Genomic DNA, 16654 nt, shown 5'->3' with positions numbered 1-16654 from the left:
GTGGGTATATGCACATCAGGGTCTGAAGAGGACCAAAAAGATGGATCCCTGATTATGCTTTTAGCAACATTTGGCCTTGCAGGTGTTCAGTGCATTGGAGAGGAAGGGCTGAGCTGCCTACAAGCAGCAGGAGAGTTATCTTGGAAGTACCATCACCATTATTAATGTAAAGCAAACAGAAATTGCTATACAAATTATCTATTTGGTTTTGTAGACCAGTATTTTACTATTTTATTGTTAAGTATATAATGAGACTTGGGGTAGAAAAATTATCTCAGCAAATGTTGGGGGCCCATATTTTCTGTAGTGACCAACCAACATGACAATTATCTGCTTATTTCTGATATAAGCAAGTTTCCACTGCAACTTTCCACTGCAGGAAATCTGGACAAGTCCTGGTAGCTAATTTCACAAACCAGCTGAGATTCACTCCTTCCACAACTTCTTCACTGCTGAAATGACCTTAAAATAAGATTTTTTTTGCTCCTCACAAGTCCTCAGGATAATTCAGTAATTCTGTGTTTCAAGTCCCCAGACGCATTCATTGTCTTATGCACCAAGTTCTTTATCTCAAAACATCTGCTTAAAAACCATATATTTTGCAACTCAAAGCATTACCAGCACTTCCAGAAGCAGCAATTCTAGAATCTCAGTGGCCTCATCTTTTATACCACAGCAGTCTTATTGCCAGAACAAAGATGGTTTAAATTCCCTCGAGTTCAGAGAACAGGCAAAACTTTCATGTTTACAGCTTCCATTGACCCTGTCTACAACAGATATATGTATCTTGAATATATTCAGAAAGCTTCACTATTTAATTATTTTTGTGGTTTTTTTCACTGTTGTTTTCAGATTATATTGAGGTGTAAATCATATACAGATTTACACGACACTGTCATGGAGGCACTGATGGGTTTCAATTCAGTGAAGTTCAAGTCATTGGAAGTATTTTCTGTTTCAGCTGCTCTTTCTGTTGAATACTGAGATTAATTCTTATCATTTGAACACATATGCAAAATCTGGTGACGATCTACATCCAGACTATTATCTGATGGGGTGGAATGTTTCCAGTCTTGACTTTTGAAACAGTAGGGACAGTGAAAGACATGAGGTTAGGCTGTGCTGTATTGTGGCAGTTCCTCTCTCTTTTATAATCATCTCTAGTATGATTTTTGTGGATTAAAATGGATGAAGGTGGGAAAAAAAATCTGTAATATTACTGATGCACGTGCTACAAATTAGAGTCTGTTTGTTGCCTTTTAAGTCTCCTAAAGCCTCTGTGGTTTGCCCTAGGACAAGTTGGATGCAGCCACATTGACACTGAGGAGCTGCAGGCTCTCATCACATAAAACTAAACAACACCAGAAACTCAGAATCTCTCTTACAAACTAAGCTGCTTAGGTTAGCACATTAGCCTAGTATTTAGAGTGGATTAATTTGGACATGAGGATTTCTCTGTTGTTTCTGAAACTTTTAGTCATTTTCCAAGCAAAGCTATTGCAATTAAAAATACAATGTCTTTCATTAACCTTGTCCCTATTCTATGCATGAAAATGAAGATGAAGGATTCTTGAATATTTTGACAGGGTTTTCTTTTTTTATTACCTACAGATGTAAAAATAGACTTTAGATTCTGTAAAAGACATATAAAAAAAGGGAGGAAACTTTTCCCTGTCCTCATGATTGACAGGGAAAGAGTAGTATATTTAAAGTGCAACATATGTCTATATTAAAGATGAATATTATGGATAAGACTTTCTCCTGCTTGTGAGCGTGAAAAATAGGCCACCTGCAGAGACTCGGGAGTTGGTATCATCAGCAATTTTTTGAAAGGATTCTTAAACTGGGCTATGACCTCTGAAGAAGGGAAAGGTGAAAAGGAGGTCACAAAATGCTCATGATGGCTGGGAACAGTTAGTGGCTGTTAATTTCTGGCAGCTATCCAGGCTCTACACAGTGGCGGAATTGATTTTTACACCTGCAGCCAGTAGTTAGAAATGGAACTAAGTTGCTGCCAGCAAATAGAGATTTTTGGCTGTTAATATAGATTCTCACCAACAGGAGTTACAATTGTCTGTCAATAAGTTAGGGGAGCTGAGGACAAGCAAAAGCAACAGGAGTTTATTGCACAGAAGAACAATGATTCCAAAAGTCAGGCAAGCTTGCAAAAACTGTAAATAGGGGTAGGGGGTTAGATTAACTTCTGTCAAGACTGCTAGATATTTGGTCCCACTCCAGTCAGGGGAAGAGGCTCAGTAGCTGGGACCTTTGGGGGTCCCTTCTAACAGTTATAACTCTACTGTCATAATTTTGGATTTTGCCTGTGAGGCATGAGGTTGGAGAGTAGAAGTCCATCCACAGCTGAAGCTTGATCCTCAGCTAAGGCATTTTTCTTCTCGTCACACACATCTCTTCATTGTGCTTTTTCACCAGGCCTGTAGCACATGGAGTGCAGAGTGAACCTGCCTGCCCTGCACCTCCCATCTGGCAGCCACTCCAGGCCCTAAGTATCCATACTTTTTGTAAGGGTTGGTTTACCACAGCTTAAATCTGTAGATTTAAGTGATTTGCTACATGCAAGACTGAGCGCTGTGTGGTGGGTGGATCTTAAAGTGTCAGATTTATATGCATCAAAATATGCCAGACTGTGAACAGAGAAGCATTTGCCCAGGTTTGCTTACTCGATGCCTTTCAAGAAACACTATTTATTTAAGGTATTCTGCCTCTGGCTGCCCCACAGGTCTGTACAACTTTGAACTTAACACTTTGTATAGTAGGTTAAAATTCTGCCTCCTTATAGTAAGAAAAATTCAGAGACAATACTAACTCAGAAGGTAATGATTTAAGCCATTTGCCCCAAAAGAAGCTGAGGAGATAGCTAACATCTCTTTTATTGCGACAACAGATTGTTTATTTGTCATCAGAGAAGTGTTGTGGTGTCCTAAACCTTTATGTGGCTCACTGGTGAAGAAAGCTCTCCAACAATGCTCATCAGATTTTAAAAGTAACATAGTATATACTTACACCAGAACTAGAAAGTGAAATTGGTGATGGGTTATACTTGCTGTCTTCATTTGGTTCAGTGCTGATTTGAATGTGTATTTTTATTTTTGTTTTTTAGTAGCTAAGGATGTCAACATTTTTTTTGATGAGTTAGAAGGTGTGAACAGCCCCTCCAAAGATGATGATTCCCTGCTTCACCATGGTAACTTGACCAGTACTTCTGATGATGCCAGCAGGCTGGAAGTTGTGGGAGAGGTAAGGACACACAGAATTATTAATACAGTATTTATTCAGGCCCATTATAAAGATGTAATAAATGTAATTTGATTTAAAATCTAATTATCTGCCATCAATTTGTGTCTAATCTTTCCCATGAGAACTGATTTTCCATTCTAAGACTATAATGCTGAAATATGAAATATCTCAAATTCAAAAGTTTTGATTTGATGCACCCTCAGTGAAACATCTGTAGAAATCTAAGGCTTCAATGCTTCTGAAAATGCTGGAAAAGTTTTCCCTATATTAATCCTTTAAGGGGAAAGAGTGTGGAGGGGATTTATCACGAAACTCCCATAAGAAGCATTGGGTGTCAATTATGAGACGCATCCCATTCCAGTGAAGAACAAGTGACTTGATGGTCATAATGGTGATTCAGAGAACATACCATGGAGGAAGCATTCTGCATATAGTCCCTTCTCAAATCTGTCTTAAAGCAGCCAAAGCATCATGGACCCATTACGAAAATTTGGGCCAAAATTTCTTATTGTGTTTTCTGTGCGGAAAGGAACAATATGCTCTTTAATTTTGCCTCCCAAATCCCTGCCTCCTGTGGATGTTACAGTTGTTTTCTCAGTGAGTGAAGAGACCAGGGACTTCTCTACTTTCCTCCACCCCAGGAATGGGGCTAGATCGTGCTTACTGGACTGGTCTGATGTTACCTGCAAGTTGTGCCTGAGAAGTTTTTGGCAGAGGGCTGACTGGCACAGGCCAGAACTGGCAGGGACTATGCTAGTAATTAAAAAGAGTGGAAAACCACAGGACATTGCTGAGGGCCCTGCCCTGACCCTCTTTTGTTTACTAGTTCTGATAGAGTTTAGAAGATGCAATTAGAGATTATGTCGTTTTCAGCAGCTAGAGGGTTTTGTGGTGCAAGTTCTTTTGTGCAACACTGCTGAGGAGAGAGTCAGAGATTTTCTTTGTTCTAGAAAACCAGCCCACAGAGAGCTGCGCTCCTCGAATGTTTAGAGAGATAATTAAAGCAACAAAATTCAGGGCACCGTGAATATGTTTGACCTTGCTCACAATTTCATCTTCTCTACTCACAGCTCTTCCCTAGCTTCCCATACAACTTACAAAGGACTCTCTTTGCCTGCTTGCACCACAATGGGTTAATCTTACATGACATTCCCATGTTGCATTTTGGGACCATGTACCATATGGTCTTTAGCAAAAAGGCACATGAATTTTGTAAGTTAAAGAGGAAAAATTAACAGAAAATTATCAGAAAGACATGCTGCTGTTAATGTAACAATATTACAAAACCAATACTTCAGAACCTTTTTTTTCTCTTAGATGTGTCCTTGTTGGTTTTTTAAAGGGAAAGGGAAAACTTTTGAGGAATATGAACAGATTTAAGGGGTTTTTAATAACCGTAACTGAGGAAAATAACAATGTAAGCCATGTATAGGTATAAGATGGGAGAAAAAAAGATGAAAATTGAAAGTCTAAATGGGACTTCAGGGATGCTGCATCCTACCAGAGAAAAAAGTTTCGAAGTACTTGGTCCCCACTAAACTCTAGAAGGAAAAGATACACTGTTCAGATGTTGTATGGTTTGTATGGATCAATATGGGTAAACCCTTTGGCCCAAAGCTCTCCTAGCGTGTGCATGTATAGGAGTCATAGGTCTGAATGCTGATGGTTCCCAACTGAGCACCTGAGAATATAAAAACTACTGTATTCCTTGGAAAACAAGTCCAAATTATACAACACATATTACAAATACAGTCATAAAGATAGACAGAAATGGCTAAGCTTCTTTTTAGAGTGAAGTTTTTACTGTTCTTCTACTTTCTTCCAGCATCCTTTTTTTAGATGAAGGAATGGAGGTTTGTCATATATGACTACACCACTTTTTCACCAAAAACAGAAGTCAGACCTAGTCCTACATATATTTTTTTATCAGTTTAGGAAAACTGAATTTTGATGTCATAACACGGGTGAGGGAGATGCAATATTTGAAGGAAGGTAGGACAAACTTCTGTCTGGAATAACATAAGCCTGTAATACTTGGATGATGCAGAAGTCCTGCAGCTGACACTGCTCAACCAACCCTGACTGTCTCTATATCATGTTAGATTCTCAGGAGTTCTTGAAAGTCTAGACTCAGTCTACAAAGTTGCTTTACAATCTGTAACAGAGGGCCAGAGAAAGAGTTCCTTTCCAGAGGCCACAACAGTCAATAGGGTTTGTCAGTCTGGGTTTGACATACAGTGTTCCTAAAATAAAAAGAACCTTCAAGTACAGGTAAGGGTGTCCAAGCCACCTTTCTGAGTGAAAAATTACAATACTGTAGTTGGTAGTGTTTCATAAGTCCAAGAGAAAGTAATTATCCCAGGAAGTCATATTTGTAATGGAAGAAGTCCGACAAGTCAAATACCTTGGCTGAATCTCATAGATACTCCTTCATGTAAGGCTCTGCATTCACTGATGAGTCAGTGCAGGGCAAACCAATTTTCTTCAGAGAAAGAAGAAACATAGGAAGGGGCAAATCTATTTTTCCAGTGGAGTCACTACTGCATGCAGAGAAGGACACATTCCTTATGGTGCTCTTAGGATGGGTCTGAGTTCAGATGAGGAGTGCACATTTGAAGTGGATCTGTCAATTGCCCCTACTCATGATTTCTTTACAGCCCAGAGCAGTGTTGGATTTTAAACCTGGATTTCTTACGGATGTAAATCCAGTGAGGCTTTTGGACCAGACTACAGTGGGCCCAACATGAGCCCTTAAGCCTACATAGCATAGACAGCAGATCCTCAGCATGGATTGTTTTGTTAAACAGTCCCTTTCTTATTACACCACTTGCTAAAGTACGTGTTGACTCTGACTACTGAACAGGAGGCTTACCAGGAGGGTTAGAAATCACAACAGGACCACCAAGTTGACCCACAGCCTCTAGATCTTCTGCTACATCCTTCCTTTATTTAAATAACCTTAAATACCCTTTGGTTTGTTGATTTTTTTTTGATGTCTTCTTGACAGAGATTTTTAATGGAAAAAGATAAAATGTGCCTCCTGAGCTGTTTTCACATTTAATGTTCTATGAAAAGTGCTTCTCATATCTTGATAATATCATTTATCAGCATGATATGCAGTATAGATAAAAGAGTTTGTTGCTGTTTTTTCCTTAGAGATTAAATCATTTTTCTTGCCTTCTTTTCAGACTCTAAGTACTGTTCCACTGTATCAAGTCTGCACTAAGTTGTGTCAGGAGTTAGGCACTGTAAGGAAAGAATGTTTAAAAAATTCCCTTCTTATGTTAGTGAACTGGATGTACCAAGAGGATGGGACATTTGGGATGCTTTCACTGGTTTTTACATTTAATCAAAATGCCTGCTGAGAATCAGAAAGATAGCTTATACTAAACTATTTGAATGGGAAAATCAATTTGGGGGGGTTTTCCTGTAAAAATAATTTTTCCTATTATAATGTTCACTTTGCAATTTAAATTCAGAAGTAGTTCTCTTATGGGGAAAGTACTTTGAAAATTCCTCCTTCTCCCAGATGTGAAAGGCAAAATATTATTTTTTTTAAGAGACTCAATTGTATATTATTGGGCAGAGCTATTTTTGGCAGAAATAGTGGAGCAAGTTTTGGAAAAACAGAGGTAAATTAGCTTAACCTTCCCTTCAACTTCGAGCTGGACTGAACTTGAGGTTCCTGAAGGTCCCTGCCCTTTATACTGCTCAGAGGGAGCGCTGTTTGTTCCCATGTATCCTTCACAGTGTACATTTCCTGTACGAAACACTTCAACCTGTGAACTGCCAGGCAATTTCAACTTGTCTGAAAGTGAAAGCTTAAACCCTGGGCAGTATTGTATTATATAGAAGTAGTGTTAAATTGCAAAGAGGATCTGTAGAGAATTTCATCTCATGACATACTGGAAAAAGACCAGTAGTCTGGTCTTTTATACCTCAGGAGAGTGACCTGTTTGACCTCTTATTAACAGTGAAATCAAGATGTGTTTTTCTGTCAGACCAAACATTTGAACAGGCTTTTTTCTTCTTTTTTTCTTTTCTTTTTTTTTTTTTAATAGAAAAGAAACAGTATTTAGTGCTTTTGTGTGCTGCTACACCAAATGCCAGCAATTCTCTCCAAATAAATCCAATCAAATTCATCCTCAGCTATTCATGAAGCAAGGAATATTCTGTAGTTAGTTTGATGAGGTATGGTGAGGTTGGTACAGAACCTTCATATTGCTGTCTGCGTCCTATGAGGCAAAGTAATGAGCATCTCTGTGCCAGGTTTTAGTGTTTCTCACTACAGTAAATGTTCACAACATTGTTTACTCTTTTCACATGTACAAAGACATTCAGCCATGTTAAGTTCTTAATTTTAAATTTACACTTCAGTAACACTATTCTCTGCTCTATTTTATAAGTAAGAAGTTATTCCTAACCTTATGGAAGGTGGTGGGGGAGGAAGGTTTGCTTGTGTTTTCTATTCTCTCCTATCCCGTCCCTATATGTCCAAGCATTTGCCTAAGAGTTCCTGACACCCCTTAAAACCCCCTTAAGTAGGGAAGTCTGTGCTCCTCTCAGATGAAGTTAGAAGCGCTCTGTGTAAAGAGCCTAAAACTTGAACAGCTTTCTGATTCCTTATCTTTCCTGTTGAGTATTACTGAAAACTGATGATGCAAACACCAACGCAGCAATTACCAATGCAAATTAACATTACTGAGTTGCTTGATTTTCTCTTTACAGGAAGTACCTGATAAGAACAAGACCAGTGGACTGTATTTTAGAGATGGGAAATGTCGGATTGACTACATCCTTGTGTATAGAAAATCTAATCCACAGACAGAGAAGAGGGAAGTATTTGAGAGAAATATCAGAGCAGAAGGACTCCAAATGGAAAAAGAAGTAAGAGGTCTTCCTTTAAAAAACTTTCACTTTGAAGCTATGTAGAATCTGGGTGTATGGTTTGTTTACTCTGAAACTCCTTCACTCTCTTGTAGCAGTAGAAAAATGCTTTTAAGCATGCCTAAATATAGGGCAGTGCTAAAGTGTAGCCTAAAGGAAAATCAGACACAGGGATTGAAGGCCAAAACAGGCCATTACAGTCATCTTCTTCAACCTTATGCACAAGTAGGCCACAGAATTTCATCCAGTGTGCTGTGCAATACAAAAAAACAAGTGCTGGGTTTGAATGGCCTAAATTCTACTGAGTGCAATCCTTATTTCTGCACCTACATTTTCTTCTAGCTATGTGCTCCACTATTTGCTGAGGCTTCTGGTACTTTCCAGAGACCTAACTAGATCCCTACGTTCCTCTACCTGTCAGCTTAGGCATAGTGACATGAGAAGTATTCTGGTAGTTTGAAAACACCTTAATGTTTCTCCTTCTGTCTTAAACCTAAGCCTTTAAATAATTAGACAGTACATATGAATCATTTATATCTATGTTATTTCCAACACAATGTCCTAAATCAGTAGATCTTTTATGGACAAGAGTGTAGAAATTAATGCAAAGAGTCTAAAATGTATTGACATACTAGGCAGCAGGAGCAAGGTCTAAAGAGGCCATATCTCTTTTGCCAAGCCTATGATCTTCCTTAAACTTTGATAACGTGCTCAAGCAGGGCTTAAGTCTCACTTCCACCCAGAACAGGTATTGCTGAGAATTTACTTTTATTTGCGCCTGATGGACTCACACTCGTGCTTTTATGAGTTGTCATGCTGCCACTGATGGAAACAGAAGAGGAATTTTCAGGATAGAGGCTTTGATCAATTATGTAGGTGCTACATATTATCTCCCTTTCTTTCACTGAGTTCTTGGTACATGTGTAGATATTCTGCCTGTGTACTTGAAATTCACACTTCTTTGGAGAACACTGGGGAGGAAAAAAGGGAAGACTTTACAGAAAAAGGAAATGGGGTTTTTTTAAATGCTTTTGGTTGAACATGAGTACTGGTGTATATAAGTGTATTAAGAGCATTTCTCTGGTTACACCAAACAATTACCCTAAACTATTCCTTCAAATAACTTAAAAGTCATCATCTTCAGTGCTGCAGTAGTTGATAGACGTTTTCAATGCCAGAGATGATTAAATATTATTTCCTGTATACGTGCTACTGTCTGTAGGAGCTGTAACCCAACATCCAAGAACATGGGAGTGTTGCTGCAGCTATTCAGCTTCACATCCTAGAACTCTGCCCTGCTTCCACCAGGAGAGATGATGACAAAGTCTCTGAAATTTGGGCAATGTAGAAAATGAACAGTGAATGAATCCTCCCTATTAATACATATGCCAAATGGTTCCAAATAATTTTTTTCTTACTTCATGGTTTTTGCAGATTTAATTACTGCGCTAAGGTCAGCAGGGAAAGCTATGAAATCACTTTATATTTTAAGTATTAGGAAACTTATTGCAACGTTCTGCACTGAAAAATTTCTCAAATTGATTGGTTAAGTGCTTACTATAGAGGTTTTTTTTGGCTTTCAAGACCATTTATTTGGACATTGCTGCCTAGGCTGCATGAATGATCTGCCAATTTGATAATTCATTTCAGTTTCTATTTTGCTAGTGACATGCAGTTTTATTTCTTACTAATCTCATTTGCCCTTGGTGTGGCTTCTTGCCAGCATCAGTAATTGTACATTTTCTAAACTCAGAATGATCAAAATGAGGTTGTGCTACATGACTTGAGCTAATGTTTTTAAGGTCTAAAGTAGCAATCTTTTTTAACATATGACTCTGACCTAAAATTAAACTCTAGCACGTACATTTTATGATCACGTTAGTTTCTAAATTTAATTATAATCCTGAAGGGAATATCTACATTCTTAGTACACTCCCTCCCCCATCCCCAGAGATTAAGAATAGTGCTGCATAACACTTAGCTTTAAATTAAGCTGTGTGATCTGCTAGTGTCTAGATTATTTCTCATTATTTTTACTTCCCCTTTTTTTAAGACTACACATCATTCTGAATGTTAATTGTAGAAAATTTTAGCTGCAGGGTTTTTTTAAGTTGTTCACATGCAATATACCGCTTCCACTGAAAAAAGTTTGCTCCCAGATGAGATGAGAAAATTGTCTGTGGATTTGGCCACAGAACATATCCAGAGGCAGTAGGTGGTAACTGTTGGACTGAAGGAAACTTTTTACCTTGTGTGAATTTTGTGTGGTTGTTGGTTCACTCTCCTTTGACTACCAGCTCTTCGTATGTTGACATTCGATTGTGTCAGTCCTGTCTTTTTAATGCGAAACCATTGGCAGAGAGGAAAACTTGCAGAGCTATCCTCACTGCAATTTCAAACCCATATTCCTCGCTGCAGGGAGGGAGAAGTGCACTACAGTGGCTCACTGACAAGTACAGCAGAGTGAAATTCCAAGGAAGTGGTGAATGCAGGGAGCGAAGCATTCACTTAGCAGCATGAAATGAGAACGTGAATCTGAAATGACTTCACAAGAGCTGAAATAACTTCAGGCACAATGTCAAGATCATGTAGCTGAGAAAGGTCTGAACAGGTATATGTTTCTGACTCTAGGAAAAGGTGATAATGTTTTGCAGATATTCTCCAAGGAATTCACATTCTTCAACTGTACTACATCACTCTGCCTTGGAAGTTCAGGCAGATTTGGTGCTCAGTATATACAGTAGTAAAGAATGAGAGGATCCCAGACCAAGGAACAGATCATTAAAATAGTGACGATTTTAACAAAAGAATAAAAGTAATTAAATAATAGAGGAGAAAAAACAGTGATCAAATATTTTTAAAGAGTGAAAAAAATAGTAAAAATTAAATAGGGAAGATTTTAAATTGAAAACAAAGGTCTAAGAGTGAATGCTAATTGAGTGGTACAACACAAGTCATTTTATGATGCTTCTCCCTGCTTTTCCATGTATATTGGTTCTGGATAGGGTGAGTGTGTTGACCCTATCACAGCCAGACACTTCCAGACCACATCCAACACATGTGATCACATGCATAGATGCTCAAAAAAGTTAATCAAAAATGTAGGTCGGCCCAGGAAAAGAGACTGTATTTTCTTTTCATCCAGGTGTAAAATTTCATTTGTTGATTTATTCTCTTTTTCAGTGTCTCACAAGTGAGATAAGTTATGATATCCTGGCTCTGGGATTCTTGATGACCCTGCATTTTCTAATACTCTTTGAAAAAGACTTATGTGTGGGGAAAAAGGAGAGGACAGTCTCCAAGTGGAGCATGTTCTTATGGGAGATGAGGTACCAATCACATTGCAAGTTTGTAGGCACTGATACCATCTGTAAATACCACAAGAGACTCATGCCCTCCAGAGCTGGTGTGCAAAAGGTTAACAGGGTGTTACTGTCCACATTCTGATGGTATGTTTCATATTTAATCTAAATACAAGATAAACCTGAGATTTGGATCAACACACTGACATGCAGAAGAGAATTACTTGTGATCACTTTTCTGAGAAGAGAAAATATAGGTAGTGTCTGTCATTCCAAACTAAGTGTTCATCCCTGTGGCCCACCAATTCCTGGAAAACCTGTCTTTTCAAGAGAGAATGAAGAGTCAGAATTACTTTGAGCCCATGGTATTTTTCACGAGAAATACATTTTTATAAATTCAACCTGTTGGCCAAAGTCCAGAAAAGTACCCTTATCTCAAATTATTCCTGCAGCATGAATTACTGTTTACCTGCCCCAAATGACCAGGTAGAACTAAGTTGCTGTCAAGAGTATCTATGCAGTTCTGCTACATGAATACAGTATTACAGATATCTCTCAGTAAGATACTTTAAACTATACTATGTTATAATAGACCATGTATTACTCTTTCACTTGCAAACTCTTTAAACTGCACTGTAAAGTAATGCAAATACAGGATAGAGGTGAGAAATTTCTGCTGGGTGAACAAATACAGACCACACTCACATGTGTAATTTGTGCAAGAGAAAAAGAGGAAAGTCATCTTGCATTTAACTAAAAACAGTGTATCCAAAATGAATCTGATGCTGGGTTAGGATCTGATCATGCAGCCCTAGGATCAGAATACATTTAATTTGAACTTGGCATGATTTTTTGGTTTTTCACCTTATGATTACACTAAACTAAGGCATACAGAGTTGTTCTACTACTAAATGTACTTGATACATTATGATTAATGATTGTGTTCAAAGTTTTTAATCTATATATTATAAGTTGATTTCATGCAGTTCACTTGAAAAAGCATTTGACAGACTAGAGGAAAGTGAGTGATAGAAATGTAGTAAATGGGAACTAACCACTTACGTAGTGAAATAATATTCAGACTTTTTATTTTACATATTTTGTATATTTATGGTAACTAATGTCTCAGTATAGAAGCAGTTAACTACTTGAAACCAGTAGCATTCCTTACTGCCCTGGAAAACAGGTCTCCTCACAGCTATTGCATGCAGAATGCACTTCAGAAACCAGCTTCAGATATTTTACAAATAACAGACAATCCATCTGGGCTTCTGCTGGCACATTGATCTTTGCATCTCCCTGATAAAAGATGTTATGGTAGTGCTGTATTGTAGGTCCAGTTTTCAGGAAGAAACCAAGTTGTGTGGGATTTTGTGTTATATGCCTGATTAAAAATTTAAACTTTGCCACCGTAAGTGTCAAGCTGTCACCAGGGCACCTCTAATTGCATTCACTCCCTGCCTCAAGCAGCAACTGACATTTCTGGTGCAACATCTGGCAACAAAAACGCAGCTGGTGTATACAATAGGCAGTAGAAATACATAATAGGTGTTCTCTGGGGAAAACCCGAAAGGACAAGAAAGAAAAGCACGGTATAAACTTTGGTTATGTCGTATGAACAAATATCTACTAGTGAGTATACTCTGAGTCTTAATGTTAACATGACCCTAAAAGTTATCTTTTGAAATCTTTTTCAGTAGTTTATGCCATATAATTACAGAATACTTTTATTTCATTACTTTTCAAGTTTGCAAGCAGATGTAGGTTCATGAAGAGGTAGTAATAGCTGTGCAAAGCAGTTTCTTTTAATGTGGCTGTAACTTTGTGCTAATGGAGCAGGACATAAGAAGCTAGAAATATGTATTCAGTAAGATACTTATATTTAGCAGCAACTTGGAGTCTGCTTTCAATATGATGAATGTTGAGAGAAATTACAGATGACAGAAAGAGCACACAGAGTATCTCCGTGACTTTTAGCACATCCCTGAGTGTAAAAGGAAAATAGACTTATGACCATGTCAAAGTGAGGTAAAAGTTAGAAGAATATGACAAAACTAAGAACTTCAGAGACTGAAACTTCTGAGTACTGTGTTCAGAAAGCGATGATGTGAAAGGGATGTCATAATCAACAGCTATTGCTTCTGAACATAATCAAATACTATAATCTTTCTGGAAAAAAATGACATCTACTCCTTGTTGTTGTTGTTGTTGTTAGTACTGTAGAGCCAAAACAGTTATGAGAGACCGATCTGCGTTTTTTTTGGTTTGTGCGTCATCACTGCAGTTATTCATGAGATTCCTGTTACATAAACGTTTTTTCTGATTGTGATTCATGGGTAGAAAAGAATTGAGCTGACTTCCAGACCCCAAGTGGCGCTTGCAGATCTGAGTTAGAAAAGGTGTTTTATAAACGTAGTTAATGTCATTTGGTTCTCTGAGCAGTGCACAATAAAATCTCAGTGCCTTTAGAGTTGATTCCAAGTTTCTTTTTCAGTTATGACTTCAGTTTGTCCAGTTATTGAAAGAACAATAACTTGTTTGTAGTTTATTCTTTATTGTAGTTTATTATTTATTATATAGTTAATTTAATCAACCAGGCATACAGTTTAAAATAGAGTGCTTAGTCTATGGTCAACTGACTTTTTACAGCTTGCCAGGAGAGTTTGTGTGGTACCCAGGAGCAAGATGCAGGTCAGCAGGAAAATCTTTTCCTGGCTGCTAGTTTTTATTTGGTGCTCATATCCTTTCCCTGTCATGTTCAGCTTACTCTGCACATATCAAAACCACCTATCCACTAGACAAAAGGGTGGCTAGGGAAAGCTTCCACCACTGAAATGATATCAGCTGTTCTCTGAGCTTTTTTTTACAGAGAGGAGATAGCTATGAGCATGCCTATGTGAGATATGTGCTAGGAAGCACCAAGACAACAGTGAGAGTGGTGATTAACCCTGCTGTGCATGTCTAGTTTAGTGCATGTATAGTATAGGTCAAGCAATGTATAGGATGTCACCTATGGCTAACAGGTTTCCTTTAGGCCAAACTGGCACTTGGACAAAACTAGGCTTTCTTGGTCTTTTGGAGAAGATGAGACCTTGTATTGGGTTTGCATGGCAAGGTTTTGGTGGTAAGTGGGACACCAGAGATGGCTTCTGTGAGAAGCTGTTAGAAGCTTCCCTCACATATGTCAGAGCCAGTGCCACATAGCTCCAAGACGAACCCACTGTTGGACAAGACACTGTCAACAACACTGGTAGCACCTCTGTGATAAAGTATTTAAAAAGAGGAAAAAGCCTTCTGCAGAACAGCAGCTAAAAGAGAGGAATGAGAGAGAATATGTGAGAAAAACAAGTCTGCAGACAACAAGGTCAGTGAAGAAGGAGGGGGAGGAGATGTTTCAGGTGCTGGAGCTGAGATTCCCCTGCAGCTCATGGTGCACACCATGGTGAGGCAGCTGTGCCCCTGCAGCCCATGGAGGTCCACAGGAGACCTGTAGCCTGCAGAGAACCCCACACTGGAGCAGATGGATGCCCAAAGGAGGCTGTGAGCCTGTGGGAAGCCCACACTGGAGTAGGCTCCTGGCAGGACCTGTGGCCTCCTGGAGAGAAGAGCCCCATGCTGGAGCAGATTTGCTGGTAGGGCTTGTGACCCCATACGAAAAACCCACACTGGAGCAGTCTGCTCCCAACAGACTGCATCCCATGAAAGAGACCCATGCTGGAGAAGTCTGTGAAGAACTGCAGCTTGTGGGAAGGACCCAAGCTGGAAAAGTTAGTGGAGTGCTGTCTCCTGTGGAAGGGACCCCACATTGGATCCAGGGAAAAGCATGAGAAGTCCTCCTCCTGAGGAGGAAGGAATAGCAGAGACCACAAGTGATGAATTGATTTCAGCTCCCATTCCCAGTCACTTCATGCTACTGTGTGGGAGGAGGTAGAGAAAAGTTGGAGTGAAGTTGAGCCTGGAAAAAGGGAAGGGTTGAGAGAAGATGTTTTAAGGTTTGGTTTTATTTCTCATCATCGTATTCTAATTTGATTGATAATAAATTAAACTAATTTCTCCAAGTCGAGTCTGTTTGGCCCATGATGATAAGGGGTGGGTGATTTCTCTCTGTCCTTATCTAGACCCATGACCTTCCTCTTCTATTTTCTCCCCTGTCCTGATGAGAAAGGAAGTGGCAGAGTGTCTTTAGTGGGCACCTGGCATCCAACCAGGGTAAGCCCACCACACGTGTAGCTCAATGTCACTCTGCTACTGTAACCAGTATCAAACGTTCCATAGCTTTCATGGACTCTAGTAAGTAGTTTCAGTCTCTCACTTTTCTGATCCTATTATTCAATATGTAAATATCTACAGCTAATGAACTTACAGTACAAATTATGCAGCCTTCAGGCTCTGTATTTTCATGAGCAGCATAACATCTTAGTATTAGCAGGTAAAGTTTGTTATTTAATGCTTTAAGCGCTGTGTCTGATTGCATCCCCAAATCATGGATGGAAGCATCAACATGACATAAACTACATCTGCAAAAAGAGAACCAGACTGAGATGCAAACCTTACCACAAGCATTATAAATGAAAGTGCTTCCAGTTATTTAATTTAAAACATTGGGCTGTTCATTTCATCCCAATTCAGCCAGAGCAAGTTGAAATCAGACTGGTCTTATTATCTAATGCACAGAGCAAATTGAGTCTCTTTTCAGCAATGTTTTACAGAAAAATCTGATGGTACAAGCAGAACAATGTCCTTTCCCAGAGAACATTCTGTACAAAAAGCCCATGATCACTAAACAGTTGAGAAGTTTCCAGCTGCGTTTTAGATTTCAGATACTATGTCCACTGTACAGCACAATGGCAATTTAGAAGAAAAATTTGAGGAGATAAATGAAAGTCTGGATAGATAGGGTCTGAACTCAAATTTTAGAATGCAGCTCTTAAAGATAAATTCCTTGATTATCTGAGGGAGCCCATAAATGAATATGCTTCCAAGTAGACAAATTCCAGCCTTTAACAGGGCTTTGTAAAGCTAGTAGACTAAGAAAATGTTGCCGAAAATTTGACCCACTTAAAAAAAAAAAATATGGCTTTTTCAAGGAATATGGAGGTAATACAGAAAATACGTAGATAACTGAAAAGGAGTAAGAAAGCCCCTGACATACTTCTTTCAGGAACAGGTAAAATTTCTTGTCAAAGAATTTACTGTCATCAACATTC

At 38.7% G+C, this 16654-nt stretch overlaps 1 protein-coding gene across 1 annotated transcript in view; it reads left to right on the top strand.

Moving 5' to 3' along the window:
• Nucleotides 1-16654, top strand: part of ANO4 (anoctamin 4) — a gene marked incomplete at both ends in the record, with an annotated part of 117890 nt that overhangs the window by 17045 nt on the left and 84191 nt on the right. The window contains 2 exons of the mRNA XM_082280340.1: nucleotides 3122-3258; nucleotides 7987-8145. Coding sequence (XP_082136466.1) covers nucleotides 3122-3258; nucleotides 7987-8145 — 296 coding nt within the window. The remainder of the gene's footprint in view (nucleotides 1-3121; nucleotides 3259-7986; nucleotides 8146-16654) is intronic.

The sequence above is a fragment of the Coloeus monedula genome (assembly GCF_965178545.1).
Source record: "Coloeus monedula genome assembly, chromosome: 4".
Taxonomy (NCBI): Eukaryota; Metazoa; Chordata; class Aves; order Passeriformes; family Corvidae; genus Coloeus; species Coloeus monedula.
This window is presented reverse-complemented; position numbering and strand designations above follow the sequence as displayed.